Source organism: Zingiber officinale, chromosome 5A, assembly GCF_018446385.1.
Source record: "Zingiber officinale cultivar Zhangliang chromosome 5A, Zo_v1.1, whole genome shotgun sequence".
NCBI lineage: Eukaryota > Viridiplantae > Streptophyta > Magnoliopsida > Zingiberales > Zingiberaceae > Zingiber > Zingiber officinale.
The window spans coordinates 143,767,788-143,787,700 of NC_055994.1; the positions used below are offsets into that span (position 1 = coordinate 143,767,788).

Consider the following 19,913-nt stretch of genomic DNA (forward strand, 5'->3'; position numbering starts at 1 on the left):
CTTGAAATAGTTAAAATTAAATCCCTAAATAAACAAGTAATAGGTTACTAATGGCTTAAAGTATAATGAATTAGGAAGGGAAATAGTTATATAACTTGAGATAAAATATAAATTATTATCTTATTCTAAAATAAAATACTGAAAGCTAAAGCCAATTGAAAATATTGATAAAATCAATTGTAAGAAAGACATTTAAATTTCAAGGTCATATGATAAATCATAATAGAACTCCATAAGACCATACTGATCAAAGATATTCAAGCTTGGATGCCCTTGCAATCCGAGCTTGAAAATCCATAAAAAAAAACAAGCCACGACCATAAAAAAAACAAATCACAATATCATATTTAAATATTGGTGCCGTGTTGATTAGTTAGTCATCAAAGATTTTTGTGATGACAATCCATTAAACAACAATCTGACTTCTAATGACTAATGATAATCCATAAAAAAATAAATTTTAAATCAACACGGCACCAATTTTAAATCAACACGACTTCTAATGACTTCTATGAAACAGAAGCGATGAAGCAGTGAAGCGGTGAAGCAGTGAAGCGGTGAAGCGGTGAAGCCGGCTTTAGCAAAATGGCAAAACCAACACGGCAAGTCGGCAACGCGACCAACGCCATTAGAATGTGTGATGCTTTGGCAGCGAAGTCGGCAGCAAGCCACAACATGCTCTCGCTGTTTAATGGTGGCCACGACAATGAAGTCGGAGGCGATTGCAAACACACAGTAGAAAGGAGGAGAAGAAAATATTAGGGATTTTGTCATTTAGGGTTACCTGTCCTCGGTCCTCCTGTGTCCAAAGTCTGGATGCTCATATGCTACGTGCAAGGGCCGGTGTGGTAGTACCGATGCAGTGGAGTTGTTCCGATGTTAGACGGTGCCGGTGCCGTGGTGCGCCTTCACCGTGTCGCCGGTTATCGGACGAAGCACGCCGCGTGTGTTGGAGATGGGAGCGGCTGAGCAAGTCAAAATCAAATATTATATTATACCCTTTTTTTTTGGGGCTGATAGGGCTGGGCTATAACCCAGTATAGCCCTTGAATAGATCCGTCTCTGCTACCAACCGAGCCTTGAACTTCACTTCTTCTCCCTCTGACATTGCTTCTTTCTTCTTGAATATCCACTTGCACCCTATAGCTTTCTCTCCTTCAGGAAGTTCCACTAGATCCCACATTTGGTTTGTTATGCAACGACTCCATCTCCTCTGCCATAGCACCCGTCCACCTGTCCTTCTCAAAACTATATATTGCCTCCTGAAAAGATGTAGGGTCTCTGCTACTAGTGGTAAGTGCATAAGATACCAAGTCTTCGAATCCGTATATAGTGGGTGGTTTTACGACTCGTCTCGTTCTACCACTAGCTATAGTGTGATGCTTCGTGTGCTCTGAGCTAGAATCATCGGAGTCATAAGTCTCTGGCTCCACCTGTATAATATCTTTCTCTTTGTTGCTTTGTAGTGTTTCCTTTCCTTCTTCCTGAGTACGTTGTAACATAGCTTTCTCGTCAAACACCACATCTCTGCTGATCACCACCTTGTTTGTCTTAGGATCCCAAAGCTTGAAGCCTTTAACTCCTTTCTGATAGCCCAGAAAAATGCATTGCTTTGACTTTACATCCAGCTTTGATCTTTCCTCACTAGATATGTGCATATAGGCTGGACATCCAAAAACTCGAAGATGAGAATAATCTACTTGATTCCTTGTCCATACTTCCTTTGATACTTTGCCTTCTAGTGCTGCCCTTGATGATCTATTAATGAGACAACATGTCATATTAATTGCTTCCGCCCAGAAATTCTTTGCAAGCCCTGCATTCAGCCTGAGACATCTTGCCTTCTCAATGATTGCCCTGTTCAACCTTTCCGCTACCCCATTTTGTTGAGGTGTCCTGCGAACCGAGAAGTGCCTCATTATCCCATGCTGCTCACAGAATTCCTGAAACTTTGAATCTGTGTACTCAGTCCCATTATCTGACCTAAGGCATTTGATCTTCCTTTCGGTCTGGTTCTCTACTTCAGTTTTCCACAATTTAAACTTTGCAAAAGTTTCTGACTTGTGACGCATAAAGTATACTCATACCTTTCGTGAGAAATCATCAGTAAAACTCACAAAATACAAGTGCCCTCCACGTGATGCTACACTGGCCGGTCCCCAGAGATCCGTATGTGCGTAGTCCAGAATCCCCTCCGTCTTGTTTGTTGTCGTCTTGAATTGCACTTTGCTCTGTTTCCCAAGAACACAGAATTTGCAGAATTCAAGATTGCACGTTTTGACACCCTTCAACAAATCTATCTTGTGAAGCTCTAGCATCCCACGTTCACCTATATGTCCTAGCCACATATGCCACAAGACGGTATTGTCTGATTCAGACTCCACCGAGGCGGCTCCACCTACAACTGTAGTCCCTATCAACTTGTAGATGTTTCCTGCTCCCTTTTGTCCTTTCATTACCGTTAGAGCTCCCTTACTGACCTTCATCACCCCGTTCACTGATTTGTAATTACAACCAATACCATCCAGTGCACCTAGTGAGATCAAGTTTTTCCTTAGCTCTGGTATATATCTGACATCACATAAAGTTCTGATCACACCATCAAACATCTTGATTCTGACATTTCCTATGTTGATAACCTTGCATGATGCATCGTTTCCCATCAACACTGAACCAGAATCCACTGCCCTATAGGTGTCAAACCAATCCTTGTTTAGAGCCATGTGATATGAACATACAGAGTCTAAAATCCATGCATCCGTCAGCTGCTCCGAACTTGACATAACTGATAGCATATCTCCATCACCGCTCTCTGAATTTTCTTCTTCAACTATGTTTGCAGACTTTGCCGAACTACTTTTGTTCTCTGCAACATATTTCTTTATCTCTCGGCAATTTCTCTTGATATGACCTTTGCCTCCACATTTGTAGCATGTGATCACCTTCTTCCTTCTCGACTTAGAACGAGTCTTGTTGTTGTTGTCATATCCATGTCGAGATTTGCTCCTACCACACTCTTGGTTGCTATTTACCACAAGTCCTTCTCCTTGAGAAATTTCATCGCTTGTTTTCTTCCTTTGGTGAAAACCTAGCAACGCAGTTGTGATCTCCTCCAATTTGAGAGTTTCCTTACCCCCACATCAAAGTAGTAACCAAATTCTCGTACGTAGGAGATGAAGGTAGAGAATTCAACAACATCAGCACCTTGTCTTCGTCTTCGATCTTTACATCAATCTGCTTCAGATCACTTACAATCTGGTTGAATACGTTGATGTGCTGGCTCAGATCGGTTCCTTCTGTCATCTTCGGCCCGAATAATTTCTGCTTGAGATACAGCTTGTTTGTCAATGATTTTGACATGTACCGGCTTTCCAGCTTTTGCCAAACTATCACCGGTGACTCCTCGTCCATGATATGGTACATCACGTTATCCATAAGACAAAGCCTGATTGTTGCTACTGCCTTCACCTGAAGTTCTTCCCAATCTGATTTCTCCATGCTTTCCGGTTTTCTTTCTCCTAGCGCCTTCACCATGCCTTGTTGCACCAACAAGTTCTTGACCCTTCTTGTAACGACCCGCCTTCTACTGGCTAGGCTGTAAGGCCGGACCGTCACATTATGCTGTGCTAAACTACTCCATGACTATCTCAAGTCTAGGTACGGAAGCTGTACTAATTAAAACTTGGCTAAACTATTATCATTTCTTTATTCTATATATGCTAAGGGGTGTAATCAAACTATTCCTGTCATATATTACATTCCCCATGGTCAAGGAACTGGAATAAGAGTCTCCCGGCTATTACCAGACCTCCCAATCGATCCACGGATCGATTGGAATGGTCTAATCGATCCAGTGATCGACTCAGCATGCTACTGTATGCGGAGCTTAGGTTGGATCGATCCAGTGATCGATTCAGCACGCTACTGTGCTCGGGCAATATTCTGGATCGATTGGCTGATCGATTCAGACTGACCAATCGATCCAGTGATCTATCCCAGGGCTTTCTGTTCGTGACAGAAGGCATCCGGATCGATCGGCTGATCGATCCAGGAGCTTACTGTTCGCGGTACGAACTTCTCAATCGATCGGCTGATCGATTGAGAAGCCTCCAATCGATCGGCCGATCGATTGGGGTTTCTAATTTCGTACCAGAAGTCTGATTTCAGCACTGTTTCATGCCTCAATCACACATACAAGTCCTAAAATGACTGGGAAACATTCTAACATCACATAACCAATGTTCTAAGCATGGTAGAGTGCATAATTTACTAGTTCATGGCATTTAAACATACTAAAGTGCGGAATGAATAAAACTACAGAGTTCTAATGCTTAAAACAAAACTGGCTAGATCCCTAATATCTTTATTCCAAGTTCCACCCACACACATTTTCCTTGCATTAACCTCCAGCCTCCGTTAGTCCATCTTTCCTTTACCTTTCTCTGCAGTATAAGGAAAAAGTATCTGTAAGCTTTATGCTTAGTAAGAAACCATCTACCTCACAAAACATGCATACGATGCAAGTTATGCTTTGAAAACATGCTATTTGAAATATATGTATACTAAATATGCTAAGCATGTCATGACATACAACATATAGAAATCGAACTAATCATGGCAATAAAGCTAATCATAACTATCACATTGTATCAATAGGAAAACTAATCTGATACAAAAAGCTGAGCTAAGCTAATGCTAGACTAATACTGAGGCTATACTGTATTCACATAACAATCTTGTGAGAGTTTGAAAACTATATATATATCAAGTGAAAATACATAATCATGCTGCTGTTTGGGCCCGGCAACTGTACTTGCTATGCGTGCATCCCTAACTAACCCGGGTTTGCAAGTCCCGAATTCAGTAGGGTTACTAGGTTATCTAAACCTAGGGACGACTATGGGAGCCCAACCCAATGGATATCTAATCCGGTACAGTGCCATTGCTAAAAGTAAAATACTGAATATAGCTAATTATTGCTTGTCTTGCTCTTTCTAGGTTATCTGAACCTAGAGCTAGGTTGTCTAAACCTAGAGGCGACTATGGGAGCCCACCCATTGGACATCTCGTCCCATGATAGCTGTAGCAAGACTAAATAAGCTGTGAAAATGCTTCTATTGCATTTATCTAAGCTAATAAAATGCCTAAGTTGTATTTTAACTGTGCTATTAATTTAATCGAACACTTGGTATGCGCTAGTTCGTATCCTTTGTGCCGAAAATCTACATACTGCTAAACTGAAGCATAAAATTCATACGGAAGCTACTTATACTGCAGGTGAGGGGTTTCTTACCTCCTGCTCGAAGTTTCTTACTAATCTAATCGCTAGGTTCTCCGGAGAAGAGATCTCTTCGACGATCTTCTCGCGTCTATGCGTTCCTCTCGCGGAAGGAAGCGTCCTCGTGTCGGAGTCATCGCCGGAAGGTGCTCCTAGCCTAGGGGACGGAACCCTAGCCTTTGCTTGTGGTTGGCGCCGAGAGAAGAAGAGGAAGGGAGAGGGGTCGGCGGAATTAGGTTGAGGAGGAGAAAAGTTGCGTTAAAAATAACTCTTCACTTATTAATTCCTTATTTATATTAAGTGGGTAATTTCATTCAACTCTAATATAAATTTAATTGTTTCCCTTTCCTTTCAGCACAGCCCTGCTGGGTTCACTTGGTTACTAGAGCTATCTATAAGTCATAGGACCCAATAGGTCTCGGGTTCAATTCCCGCGTAGGCTATTTTCGTTTTCTATTTATTTTTGCTACTTCTGCTATTCTAAAAATTTTGTAAAAATATCCTAAAATTCCAGAAAAATACTAGGATATTTCTAATAATTATTTTGAGAATTTTCGGGCGTTACACTTCTCTACCATAATCCAAAGTTTCCGGTTCCGTCAAACTTCACCATATCAAACTTCGCAGAAGTCGTCCACGACATGTTGAAGAAATCTGCCAAAAACCTGTAGCTCTGATACCAATTGTTGCGCAAAGAGAGGGGCAACACCTCTCAACCTCTAAATCGCGGAAGAAGAGGAAGAGAGAAAAGAGATCGCACGGAGCAACAAGACAAAGACGCACAAAAAGAGCAAACACGTGGAAGAAGAAGAAGAAGAGAAAGAAGAAGAGTTACCGTGGTTCAGCGACGTGCCTACTCCACAAAAAAGACCAAAGCTTTATTAGAATTCTCTCTACATAAGAGAATCACATCTAATGATTCTTACGTTTTGCTGATATACAATGGGTTTACAATGATCCCTAAAAATACTGCTAGACCCCAGACCCAGTAAAAACGTAACAGAATTTGTTATGAAAAACATAACAAAATTCTGTTATATAAAATCTTAACAGAATTTTATTATGAAAAATCTTAACAGATTTTTCTTCCATGACATCCCTTCATCCAAATATGAGTCACTCGTCAACATGGAAGCATAATGAACCCCTAACATATAGGCACTCAATGACATTAAGATATGGTTGAGTATGATAAAAGATAGTATGAGACATCCAAAGAACTGAAAAGAATGAGGAGCATCAGAGATAGTAAAATCATAAAAGAAGATACAAGCAAATGAAAAAGATGACGCAGAAAGTGAGTCGATAAATTTAATATATCTAAGGGTGTGTTTGGTTGGGAGTTATTTTTGATAACCTTGGTTATCCATCCAAGTTTATCAACAAAAACTTTATTTGGTTTAGGTAATCGATGATTCTCAAGTAATATTCTATGTTCGATAAGTTGGCAAAAGGGGCATGCAACTCAGAATCGAAAAACCTTGAAAAACTGAGGTATTTATTTATTCCGGGGTTAATGATTTTTTTTACCAAAAATACCCTCCGACAAGATAAAAACGTAAAAAATAGAAGAAAAAAAGGTAAAAAATTAAATTAAATAAATGAAAAATAGAAAATACTATAGAAATTAAAAAAACTTTAAAAAATAAAAAATGTAAAAAAATAAAAATTTGTAAAAAGTAAAAATAGAAAAAACATAAAAAAGAAAAAAAGAAACAAATTTAAAAAATAAAAAATTGGAAAAATATAAAAACTTTAAAAAATATAAAAACTTAAAAAATTTAAAAAATAATAAAAATAAATTAAAAACGTAAAAAAATAAAAAAAATGTAAAAAGTTATAAAAGCATAAAAATAAGAAAACGTATAGCGTAAATAATAATAATAATAATAATAATAATAATATTATTATTATTATTATTATCATTATTATTATTATGTATAGTTAATTTTGTAACTGTGGGTAATACAATAAAATATTAAATTAAATTATTCTTTAAAACTTTCAAACAAATAAATTTTTATTACATTATATAAGTTGAAGTAAACAATATTTGGTTATGTTTTATTTCATATAATCTAGTTATATGATTATCGGATAATTACATAATTAAGATTATACATGATAATTTAACTCAAACACATCCTAAGATATAATAAGGAGTTAGGAAACTAAAGAAATTGCTTAAGAAGTGAAAGGATGACATGAAATAAATTAATTTTAAATGTGAAAAATTGAGAACGAACATCATCTCTCTAAGTGATAATACTATTGGATGAACACGCTCTATAGGAACGAAAGGATAACATGTGAATCTGATACCTTTAATATTAAACTTTAAGTGGTAAATTTGAGGAGAAATTTTTTATTAATAGGGATAATATTAAATATGAATAAATAAATCAATATATAACGTTAATGATGATAAAAGTTGAGTAGGTTGGAATTTGATTTAATATTTAGTATCAAAAGAAAACTAATAATATTTTGGTTAGCATAAATAGATAAATAAATATATATAAGTGATAGTTTGTAAAATCGCGATTCGGATAGTAGGATCGTACGATCCTACGATTCGAAAATCCAAAATCGATCCAAGATCGTGCAGAATTGATTCTTACAATAGGATCGCAGCAGGATCGGTAGGATCAGAATAGAATCGGTAGGATCGGAACACGATCAGAGCAGAATCAGAGCAAGATCGGTGAAAGCTTTGAGAGGTCATAACTTTTGAATCGGATCGAACGGACCTATAATATATCAAATCAAATCTCGTTCAGAGATCTTTAATAAATTTCAAAGTTTATCCTTAACCATCATATTTCAAACTCCAAAAATATCATTTAAATCCATTTCGGATGTCTAGAAGATTTTATCTTTTTTTATTATTTTTTTCATTTTATTAGGATTTTAAATTATTTAAATATATATTTAATTATTTTTGAGTTAGTTTTTTATCAATAATGTTCTATCATTTTTTCCCAAAATGATGATTGACGTTCATATTTGAATCAAATAATTCAATAGCTTCTATTATATATTAGGTATTTTGTTGGTCTTTAAATTGAATTATTTTATAAACTAAGAAAATATTTTTGACATTGAATGTGTTATTATTATTGTGTTAATAGAAATTTTATATTTTTTTATTTTATGATATGAAAATATAAATTGAATGTGTTATTATTATTGTGTTAATAGAAATTTTATATTTTTTTATTTTATGATATGAAAATATAAATATTATTTCAGAATAGTTAAATTATAAGTTAATTAGTTATCCATTTATATGTAAATAAGTATGTAGGATCATGATTCTATATGCATAAATCTATAAAATTTTAAAATATCCTTGAATATTTATTTTCTAAAAAAATACTCCTTAAGTTCCATTAATATCAAAAATGTGTTTAAAATTATTTTATTATCAAAATATTTTTTTTCTTCATGAATAATTGAATAATTTAAGCGATAATTTAGAAAAAAAATTAATAGTATTTTTAAATATTTACAGCAGTCAACTGACATTTTAGAAAAAAAAATATTACCTTTTAAAGAAGTTTTTTTTTTTAAAAAAATACACAATATGCTGATTTATGAATCATTAAAATTATTAAACAAAATATAAAAAAAGTAATAGTATGAACCAAATTCGTCAAAATCAAATACCCGAGACATGCGCATGAATCTTAGATTAAAATTTATTAATCAATAAATGAGCTACAACCTGATTGGCTTTTATTTAAATTACCATTAACTAACAGTTTGGTCTAAATAATTAAACCACTCAATTATTAAGATATTATTAATTAACTATGGTTAATCAAATAACTAGAAGATCCCGTAGCCATAACCAAAATCAGCCGGAGCCTGACCCGGCGCAGGAATCGCCTGCATATCAATATTATTGCCTCCCTGCGGCGGCGGCGCCGCCGCAGCAATGAATCCTCCTCCAAGATATGCTCCGCCGCCGACACTGCCAATATCGCGGGCCAACGTTAGGCTCCTGGTCTGCGCCTCGATCTGCAGCTGGTACACCCTCATCGCTGCGTCCCAGCGTAGCCTGACTAGCGCCTCCTGGAGTCTCTCCAAACCCGCCATGCCCAGCTCCTCCACGTTGGACTGCATGAGCCTGGCGAAGTCACCCCTTTGCGCTCGAAGCACGGCCTCCAGCGTCTCCTTCCTCCGCAGCTCTCCCTCCAGCCGCTCGGCCAGCTCCACGTACTGTCGGTTGAGCTCGGGGACCAGCGAGGCGGCGGCAGTCATCGCTCGGGGGTCGTGGAACGAGGGAGGAGGAGGAGGAGTAGGGTCGGCCGACGGGGAGAAGAAGCGGTCAAGCACAGAGTCGACCGAGGGGTGGCCAAAGGAGAAGGGTTTGCCGGCGGGGGAGAAGACAACGACGGCAAGGTTAGCCCCGCAAAGGACGGAGAGCTCGTTGGCCTTTTTGAAGAGTCCGGCGCGGCGCTTGGAGAAGCAGACTTGACGTGCCTCCTCTCTCTCGATCCGCTTAATCTCGATCTTTTGTCGACCCAAGCTCGTCTTCCTCTTCCTAATTGGCATCATCATCGTCTAATCTGAAAAGAAAAAATAAGAACGAGGAAGCAACACAATTTAATTAGGAACTACATCAAAGATGAGGACTAATGATATATCTATATATCTAGACACACGTATATATTATTGATTGCGATAGCAATCAATTAAGGATGAAAATTAATTACCAATAAAGTAATTATTTTTTATTGACACTAGATTTTCCATATTACTTTTTCCATTTACAACAAAAGTCAAATTGATATATTTTGTTTCCATGTATGTGCGAGTGACTAAAATTTTGATTCAATCTATATTTTTAATTTAAAATTTTAGTCCAATTTATTTATTCGAAAGTTTATTTTTTAAAAACAAATACCAACAATCAATTATGGATTATCGATGATGATGAAGGTCTCATCCCACTACCATAGTGGAGGTCAAAGTTTAGACAATCAATGCGTAGAAGACATCGGTCGATCAGGCAAAATATACCCTGACCGGGGAAGAAGCCCCAACCCGTCGTCGACTTCTTCTTCTTTGTCGAAAACTGATTTAAGCGTCGGAAGGCCATCGTCGAGGACCCCTTCCCAGGCTCGACTTTGACGTCAGTTGTGTTGCAGGTCGGAGCGAAGTCCACATAAGGTTAGCGAGAGCGCCACATCCCCAGCATTCATCTCATCGACTTTCGGACAGGATCATATTTTGCGCTGTCTGTGGGAACACCACTTGCATCCGAGTCGAGAAGATGAAGGACACTGGACGACTCATCACGGTGACGCTCCCTTAGAAGGAGCTTGAGATGCTCGTTCAAGCCCGAGCAGCAAAAATAATCGAGCAACAACAACAACAGACACTGACCGATTAGCAAGCGTCATAGCATGCAACATCGGCAACCGATAGGCGGACGGGGCAAGAAGACCGAGCGGAGTAAATCTCTGTATGGGGACAGAATCGAAGGTCGACCGACACGCTAGGGGAAGCGCCGCCCGCGCTAATCCCCTTTCATCGTGCCCTATTCCAAACCCCCTCAGAGATAGCCCAGACGAACCAAGAGAGGGGATCATCCTCGGATGACGCTCCCGTTCGGGACGCACGAAAAGGCAAGGCACCCCGAGGCACCGCATCACCCGAATGGATCAACCGATAGTTCTCTGAGGAAATCTTGCAAGACCCTCTACCGAGGAATTATACTCCATTGGCGATCGAAAAGTACAATGGGTCGACTGATCCAGACGATCATCTGGATAAGTTCGACAATGCGGCCATACTTCACCAGTTCATAGATAGGGTGACGTGTCGAGTCTTCCTCACAACCCTCTTTGGGTCAGCACATAAATGGTTCTGAAGACTGTCGGACGGATATATGCGCAGCTTTAAAGACTTCTGGGCTGCCTTCTTATATCAGTTCGCTAGCAGCCGACGCTATTAGAAGACGAGCTTCAGACTCTTCTCCATGAAGCAAGGATCGAAGGAAACACTCCGAGCCTACATCCAACGCTTCAATAAGGTGGCCATGGACATCCCATCAGTCTCATCCGAGACCATGATGAACGCCTTCACCCAAGGGCTTGTTGAGGGAGAATTCTTCCAGTCGGTCATCAAGAAGCTGCCCAAGGACTTCGACCGCCTACTCATAAAGTTCAACGAATACTTAAATATGGAAGAAGCTCAAGCGGCAAGGAAGAAGGAAGCGCCAGCCGAGCCTACACTAGCACCCGAGCGATGTCCGACGAACAACCACCAACCGCCCAGTGGGCCAAAAGCAGAGGCAGCACGGCCACACCAAGAGGCCCGGACGCATGCTGTGCAACATGTGCCCACCGCTCGGCAGAAGGCATCAAGAGGCAAGGTATGGACACCAATGTTTTGTTCTTTTCATCAGTCGATGACACATAACACACGAGACTACCGCGGTCTGACCCTGATCGTGAGCCGACCGACTCCCAAAGGATATTGCCACCATTCCTCATCTCCTGATCGGTGAGATCAACACCGATCCACCGGGCGGCGAGAGGATCAAAGAAGGTCGGCCAAGCGGCACTATTAACAGTAGTGGAGGGATTGTTGGTTGCTACTAGGAATATCGTACCGGTTTCCCTGTACAAAATTTTGTACAAGTCCTGAACCTTTCCTAACAACCTAGCTATTTTGTTCTTTAGAAATTAAATTCGGAATCGCAAACAGAACTTAACATTATTGATTCCAAATTTAACGTATCTATTCTTAGATGTTTAAACTTGGATCGCAAACGATGCTTAATATTATTAATCCAACTCCACACATGTAACAAAGTTGTTTAAGATTATTATTATGTATAGTTGGTTTTGTAATACAATAAAATATTAAATTAGATTATTTATTAAAATTTTCAAGCAAATAAATTTTTATTATATTATATAGGTTGAACTAAATAATATTTGATTATGTTTTAATTTTCATAATCTTAATTATGTGATCATAATTACATAAAAGTTATATATGATAAGATATAAGGAGTTAGGAAACTAAAGAAATTGCTTAGGAAGTGATCCTGTCCGAACGATGAGTCGACGGACGCTGGGACGTGGCGCTCTCCGAACCGATGACGTGGATCTCTGACCGGTCGTATGGATCTCCAGCGAACCTGCAAGGAAGTCGGGTCGGGAAGGGGTTCCCGGCGACGACCCTCCGACGCTCAAGTCAGGCAAGAGGAAACTATGAAGTGGCTTCAAATCTCCGAGAATGCGTACCTCCGGCGAAGTGTGAGGACCCTTATATAGAGCTGTGAAGAGGCTTATGCACACATACCGAGGCGAATACGTGTCCTCTTACCAAACCTCAGTATGGGCTTGTCAGAGGAGCTTGCCCGATACCATACTGCTACAGTCCGAGCACCTCTCTGATGGGACGGCAGAACCTTCTGTCGTAAAGTTCAGCGTATGACTTGGTCGTTGGACATGCCTGTTGTCAGAGGATGTTTCCCTTGTCCTTTTGTCTCTTCTGTTCCCGCGCCGAGCGTCCGGCCGCTCGGCGGGCACGTCGCGTCCGACTGGACGTAGGTGATGGTTTGACCGGGAAGATTCCCGGTCATGTGCTCGGCTAACTGTTCACAGCATTGCCGCTCTAAGCCTCGGTCCGAGCAGGCTGCCCACTCGGCCTGGCTACCCTATTCCCTATGAGCGTCGGAAACCCGAGTCCCCGTCGGGTTGTCTTTGATTCCGCTTAAACCCCATTCGGCCGGTCCGTCCTCCCTTTTCCGGTCGGTCGTTTGACCTTTGACCTCCACGTGGCGTTGACTCCCCTCAAAGGGGGTCCCGCGTCTGTACCACCGGATCACTTGCCTCCCCTTCAAGTCTAGTCGAAGGAGACAATTAGTCCGACTGACTGGACCATCAGTCACGCCGAGCGGCGTCTATATGCAACTATCCTCCGCTCGGCCCCCACGGGGGTAGCTATAACGTCGGTCAACGCCAACATTCCTCGGATCTTTTTGAAGTTTTCGCCAATCTCCATCATTAAGGCCGAGCACGCGCTCATTAAATGCGTTCCAGTAGCTGAATGCCACGTGGCGATGCTGCCGTCATTGTACGGCAGCGGCGTGGTGTCCAACGGGATTGAGGCAGTTTGAAATGGATGGCCCGATGCGTGCTTCAGTTCCCGTGACCTGCATCCGACGGTGGAGGCCGCTCGGGCCCAACCCTATAAAGCCTTCGCCTTCTCCCCCAGCCGCATCTTTGCCTTCGCGTGCTCCCCAGTTTTTTCTATCTAAGCTCTCCGGCGATCCTGCTCTTCTGTTTTCAGACGATCTCCGGCGTTCTTCCCTCGATCTTCCGTTTCATTGTAAGGTTCTCCTACTTTCTCTCTTTGTTAGCCTTGTGTTTCTTGTCGAGTTCTCGTCCTTTACGCACTGTTTCGTTTATCATCTTCTTCCTTCTACCATCTACTTTTCTTCGCCTTTTGTGATTTCGTCCGCTCGGACAATGGCCAGTTCCTCTCAGCCTCAAGACCAAACCCTCGGCCCATAGTATACCACCATAGAGTCGCGCTTCGATCGGCGCGACACAGATATTCTTATGGACTCTTTCGAAATTCCTTCTGATTTTGAGATTATCCTACCCTCCCCCTCCGCTCGGCCACACAAGCCGCCGCACGGAGCTTTCTGCATTTTCCGCGACCAGTTCGTAGACGGCCTGCGCTTTCCAATCCATCCCTTCATCGTAGAAGTTTGCAACTTTTTTGGCATTCCGCTCAGAAGCCTAGTCCCCAACACTTTCCGCCTTTTATGCGGCGTTGTCGTCTTGCAGGCGGTCCGACCGGCTCCCAAGGCCCCTCATACGTCGAGCTGCAGAGAGAGCTCAAGAAGACCCAAGATCGGCTGGCGGCTGAGCAAAATAAAGCGGTCGATCAGGCCCATACTTTGTACGAGCTCAATCGACAGGTCAAGACGCTCAACCAAAAAATAAGCCTAGCCACCACTCGGAAAAACACTGCTATCTCCGATATGGAGAAAAAGAACGTCGAGGCTCGGGGCCTGGAGCAAAAGGTTAAAGAGCTGATGGACCACCTGGACGGTGAGAAGGTGGCCCGTTCGGATGAGGTGACGAAACTCGAGACTGCTTTACAAGAACACCAGGCAGCTGCCGATGCTTCCCGAGCGACCCTCAAAGAATAACAGGAGGCCGAACCAGGTCGGGTTGCCGCCCTGAGGCGGAATTACATCTGTTCGGCCGAATTTTCGGAAAAAGTTTGCGAACGGATGTACACTGCCTTTGAACTTGCCATGGCTGCCACGACAAACTACCTGAAGTCCAAAGGGCAACTTTCTGATTCCGCCACCATCCCAGCTCAAGACCAGGCGACACTCCTCAGCACCATCCCGAAGGATCTTTACGATTATCTGGAATAGAAGTATATGTGTAATTCGGCCGCTCGGCCAAAGACTATCCTTTTCTGTAATTCGGCCGCTCGGCCTTAATTTCTCTAATGCTATCCTTTTGCTTGCTTTTCCTTTTGTTAATCAATATGAGTGTTGTCCGCTCGGCTCGCCAACTACCGTTGTTCATGTTCCTTCACTTCTCCTCGTTATTCGCCTCTCATCCCACCTTTCTTGTGTTCAAAAGGGGTTTTTTACGAAGTATTTTGCATAGCTAGTCCGTTCGGCTTAATATATCATGTTTCGCAAACGGGTTTTTCGCCAGATGTTCACGAACTACTTTTGGTTACTTGGCCGATCGGCCAAACGACTTAAAATTCTACCTCTTTATTGTCTTCTTTCGTCCGGAGGGTTTATAGTCGCCGGTGCGACTCTCGATTTTTAACGTCGGAGCTCGACGGTCTTCCGGCCGGAGGGTTTATAGTAGCCGGCGCGACTCTCGATTTTTAACGTCGGAGCTCGACGGTCTTCCGGTCGGAGGGTATATAGTCGCCGGTGCGACTCTCAATTTTTAACGTCGGAGCTCGACGGTCTTCCGGTCGGAGGGTTTATAGTCGCCGGCACGACTCTCGATTTTTAACATCCGAGCTCGATGGTCTTCCGGCCGGAGGGTTTATAGTCGCCGGCGCGACTCTCGATTTTTAACGTCGGAGCTCGACGGTCTTCCGGCCGAAGGGTTTATAGTCGCCTGCGCGACTCTCGATTTTTAACGTCGGAGCTCGACGGTCTTCCGACCGGAGGGTTTATAGTCGCCGGCGCGACTCTCGATTTTTAACGTAGGAGCTCGACAGTCTTCCGACCGGAGGGTTTATAGTCGCCGGCGCGACTCTCGATTTTTAACGTCGGAGCTCGACGGTCTTCTAACCGGAGGGTTTATAGTCGCCGACGCGACTCTGATTTTTAACGTCGGAGCTCGACAGTCTTCCGACCCGAGGGTTTATAGTCGCCGGCGCGACTCTCGATTTTTAACGTCGGAGCTCGACGGTCTTCCGGCCGGAGGATTTATAGTCACCGGCGCGACTCTCGATATTTAACGTCGGAGCTCGATGGTCTTCCGACCGGAGGGTTTATAGTCGCCGATACAACTCTCGATATTTAACGTCAGAGCTCGACGGTTCTTCTGACCTGAGGGTTTATAGTCGCTGGTGAGACTCTCGATATTTAACGTCGGAGCTCGACGATCTTCCGGCCGGAGGGTTTATAGTCGCCGGCGCGACTCTCGATTTTTAACGTCGAAGCTCAACGGTCTTCCGGCCGGAGGGTTTATAGTCGCCGGCGCGACTCTCGATTTTTAACGTCGGAGCTCGACGGTCTTCTGGCCGGAGGGTTTATAGTCGCCGGCGCGACTCTCGATTTTTAACGTCGGAGCTCGACGGTCTTCCAGCCGGAGGGTTTATAGTCGCCGGCGCGACTCTCGATTTTTAATGTCGGAGCTCGACGGTCTTCCGGCCGGAGGATTTATAGTCGCCGGTACGACTCTCGATATTTAACGTCGGAGCTAGACGGTCTTCCGACCGGAGGGTTTTTAGTCGTTGGTACGACTCTCGATATTTAACGTCGGAGCTCGACGGTCTTCCGGCCGGACGGTTTATAGTCGCCGGTACGACTCTCGATATTTAACGTCGGAGCTCGACGGTTCTTCCGACCGGAGGGTTTATAGTCGCCGGTACGACTCTCGATATTTAACGTCGGAGCTCGACGGTCTTCCGGCCGGAGGGTTTATAGTCGCCGGTACGACTCTCGATATTTAACGTCGGAGCTCGACGGTTCTTTCGACCGGAGGGTTTATAGTCGCTGGTACGACTCTCGATATTTAACGTCGGAGCTCGACGGTCTTCCGGCCGAAGGGTTTATAGTCGCCGGTACGACTCTTGATATTTAACGTCGGAGCTCGACGGTCTTTCGATTCGGCCGACGATGCCCTATACTTGCGCTAATTTTCTGACTTTTTTTACTCCTGCATTTCAAGTATACAGCCGAACGGAAAGTATACAGTCTATATTACATTGGCGCACCTTTCACCCCGTTCGGTAAGGTGCTTCCCCTTGAATGCCGACCGGATCTTTATCTCGGCCCCATGCTGAAATGTTCTCCGGTCGGAACTCTGCTGCCGCTCGGCCTTTTAACGCTGACGTCGCTTGTTGCTCCAGTCGCTCGGCTTGCGCCTTCTGTTTCTATTGCTCCACGAGCTTAGCTGCTCTTGCCTCGATTAGAGCGTCGAGCTCCTCCTGGGAGAGCATCACGGTGTAAGGTCGTCCAGCTTCGTCCATCGCTTCCGCTCGGATGCAGGTGCGTTCCCACAGACGGCGCCAATTTGATCCTGTCCGAACGATGAGTCGACGAACGCTAGGGATGTGGCGCTCTCCGAACCGATGACGTGGATCTCTGACCGGTCGTATGGATCTCCGACGAACCTGCAAGGAAGTCGGGCCGGGAAGGGGTTCCCGGCGACAACCCTCCGACGCTCAAGTCAGGCAAGAGGAAACTATGAAGTGGCTTCGAATCTCCGAGAATGCGTACCTCCGGCGAAGTGTGAGGACCCTTATATAGAGCTGTGAAGAGGCTTATGCACACATACCGAGGCGAATACGTGTCCTCTTGCCACACCTCGGTATGGGCTTGTCAGAGGAGCTTGTCTGACACCATACTGCTATAGTCCGAACACCTCTCTGATGGGACGGCAGAACCTTCTGTCATAAGGTTAAGCGTATGACTTGGTCGTTGGACATGCCTGTTGTCAGAGGATGTTTCCCGATGTTTCCCTTGTCCTTTTGTCTCTTCTGTTCCCGCGCCGAGCGTCCGGCCGCTCGGTGGGCACGTCGCGTCCGACCGAACGTAGGTGATGGTTTGACCGAGAAGATTCCCGGTCATGTGCTCGGCTAACTGTTCACAGCATTGCCGCTCTAAGCCTCGGTCAGAGCAGGCTGCCCGCTCGGCCTGGCTACCCTATTCCCTATGAGCGTCGGAAACCCGAGTCCCCGTCGGGTTGTCTTTGATTCCGCTTAAACCCTGTTCGGCCGGTCGGTCCTCCCTTTTCCGGTCGGTCGTTTGACCTTTGACCTCCACGTGACGTTGACTCCTTTCAAAGGGGGTCCCGCGTCCGTACCGCCGAATCAGGAAGTAAAAGGATGACATGAAATAAATTAATTTTAAATGTGAAAAATTATGATAATACCATTGGATGAACACGCTCTAAAGGAACGAAAGGATAACATGTGAATCTTATACCTTTAATATTAAACCTTAAGTGGTAAATTTGAGGAGGAATTTGTTATTAATAGGGATAATATTAAATATGAATAAATAAATCAATATATAACGTTAATGATGATAAAAGTTGAGTAGGTTGGAATTTGATTTAGTATCAAAAGAAAACTAATAATATTATGATTAACATAAATAGATAAATAAATATACATAAATGATAGTTTGTAAAATCGTGATTCGAATCGTAGGATCGTACGATCATATGATCCGGAAACTCAAAATTGATCTAGGATCGTGCAGAATCGATTCTTGCAGTAGGATTGCAGCAAGATCGATAGGATCAGAATAGAATCGGTAGAATCAGAACAAGATCGGAACAGGATCAGAACAGAATTGGAGCAGGATCGATGGAAGATTTAAGAGGTCATAACTTTTGACTCAGATTGAATCACGGGCCTTATAATATATCAAATCAAAACTCGTTCAGAGATCTTTAATAAATTTCAAAGTTTATCCTTAACCATTCTATTTCAAACTCAAAAAATATCATTTAAATCCATTTCGGATGTCCAGAAGATTTTATTTTATTTTTTTATTATTATTTTTCATCTTATTAGGGTTTTAAATTATTTAACCATATGTTTAATTATTTTTGAGTTAGTTTTTTATCAATAATATTTTATCATTTCTTTTTCCCAAAATGATGAGATTTTGGATGCCTATTGTCTAGTATTATGTGGCATCAGTCAGTTTTTAGAAGATTATTTTCGGCGTTCATATTTGAAATTCAGTAACTTCTGCTATATAAGTTAGGTGCTTTGTTGGTCTTTAAATTGAATTATCTTATAAACTAATAAAATATTTTTGACATTGAATGTGTTATTTTTTATATTGAATGTGTTATTATTATTGTGTTAATAAAAATTTTATATTCTTTCATTTTATGATATGAAAATATAAATATTATTACTATGCGAGATTGATAGTTGAATTATAAGTTAATTTAAATTTGTACTAGTAATATAATTTAAAGTGTTGAGTGTAAATGATTATATATATATATATATATATATATATATATATATATATATATATATATATATATATATATATATATATATAATTAGTTATGTATTCATATGTAAATAAATTTTTTAGGTAAATAAATATTATTACTATGTCAGATTGATAGTTGAATTATAAGTTAATTTAAATTTTTACTAGTAATATAATTTAAAGTGTTGAGTGTAAATGATTATATATATATATATATATACTTTAAATTATATTACAAAATTAGTTATGTATTTATATGTAAATAAGTTTTTTAGGTAGTTTTTCTAATTATTAATTATGATAAAATTTTATGAGATTTTGATAAGATCGATTCTACGATCCGATCTTGACTGACCCTAAATTGATTTGGTGTAGGATCACGATTTTACAAACTATAAGTCTATAAAATTTTAAAATATCCTTGAATATTTATTTTTTTAAAAAAAAATACTGCCTAGGTTCCATTAATATCAAATTGTTTTTAAAATTATTTTATTATCAAAATATTTTTTCTTCATGAATAATTAAGTAATTTAAGCGATAATTTAGAAAAAAAATTAATAGTATTTTTAAATATTTAGACAGTAGTCAACTGATATTTTAGAAGGAGAAAATATTACTTTTTAAGAAGTTTTTTTTTTAAAAAAAATACACAATATGTTGATTTATGAATCATTAAAATTATTAAACAAAATATAAAAAAAAGTAATAGTATGAGCCAAATTCGTCAAAATCAAATAGCCGAGACATGAGCAGGAACTTTAGATTAAAATTTATTACTCAATAAATGAGCTACAATCTGGTTGGCTTTTATTGAAATTAGAGTTTGGTCTAAATAATTAAACCACTCAATTATTATTAATAAACACTAAGATATTATTAATTAACAATACTTAATCAAATAACTAGAAGATCCTGTAGCCA

General features: G+C 41.3%; 1 protein-coding gene across 1 annotated transcript; it reads right to left on the reverse strand.

Annotated features, from left to right (window-relative positions):
• Positions 1-9,109: 9,109 nt before the first annotated feature.
• LOC121980114 (agamous-like MADS-box protein AGL61) lies at positions 9,110-9,844 on the reverse strand. Its single transcript, XM_042532080.1, has one exon. It carries the CDS (start codon positions 9,842-9,844, stop codon positions 9,110-9,112), a length of 735 nt encoding a protein of 244 aa, XP_042388014.1.
• Between the last annotated feature and the right edge of the window lie 10,069 nt (positions 9,845-19,913).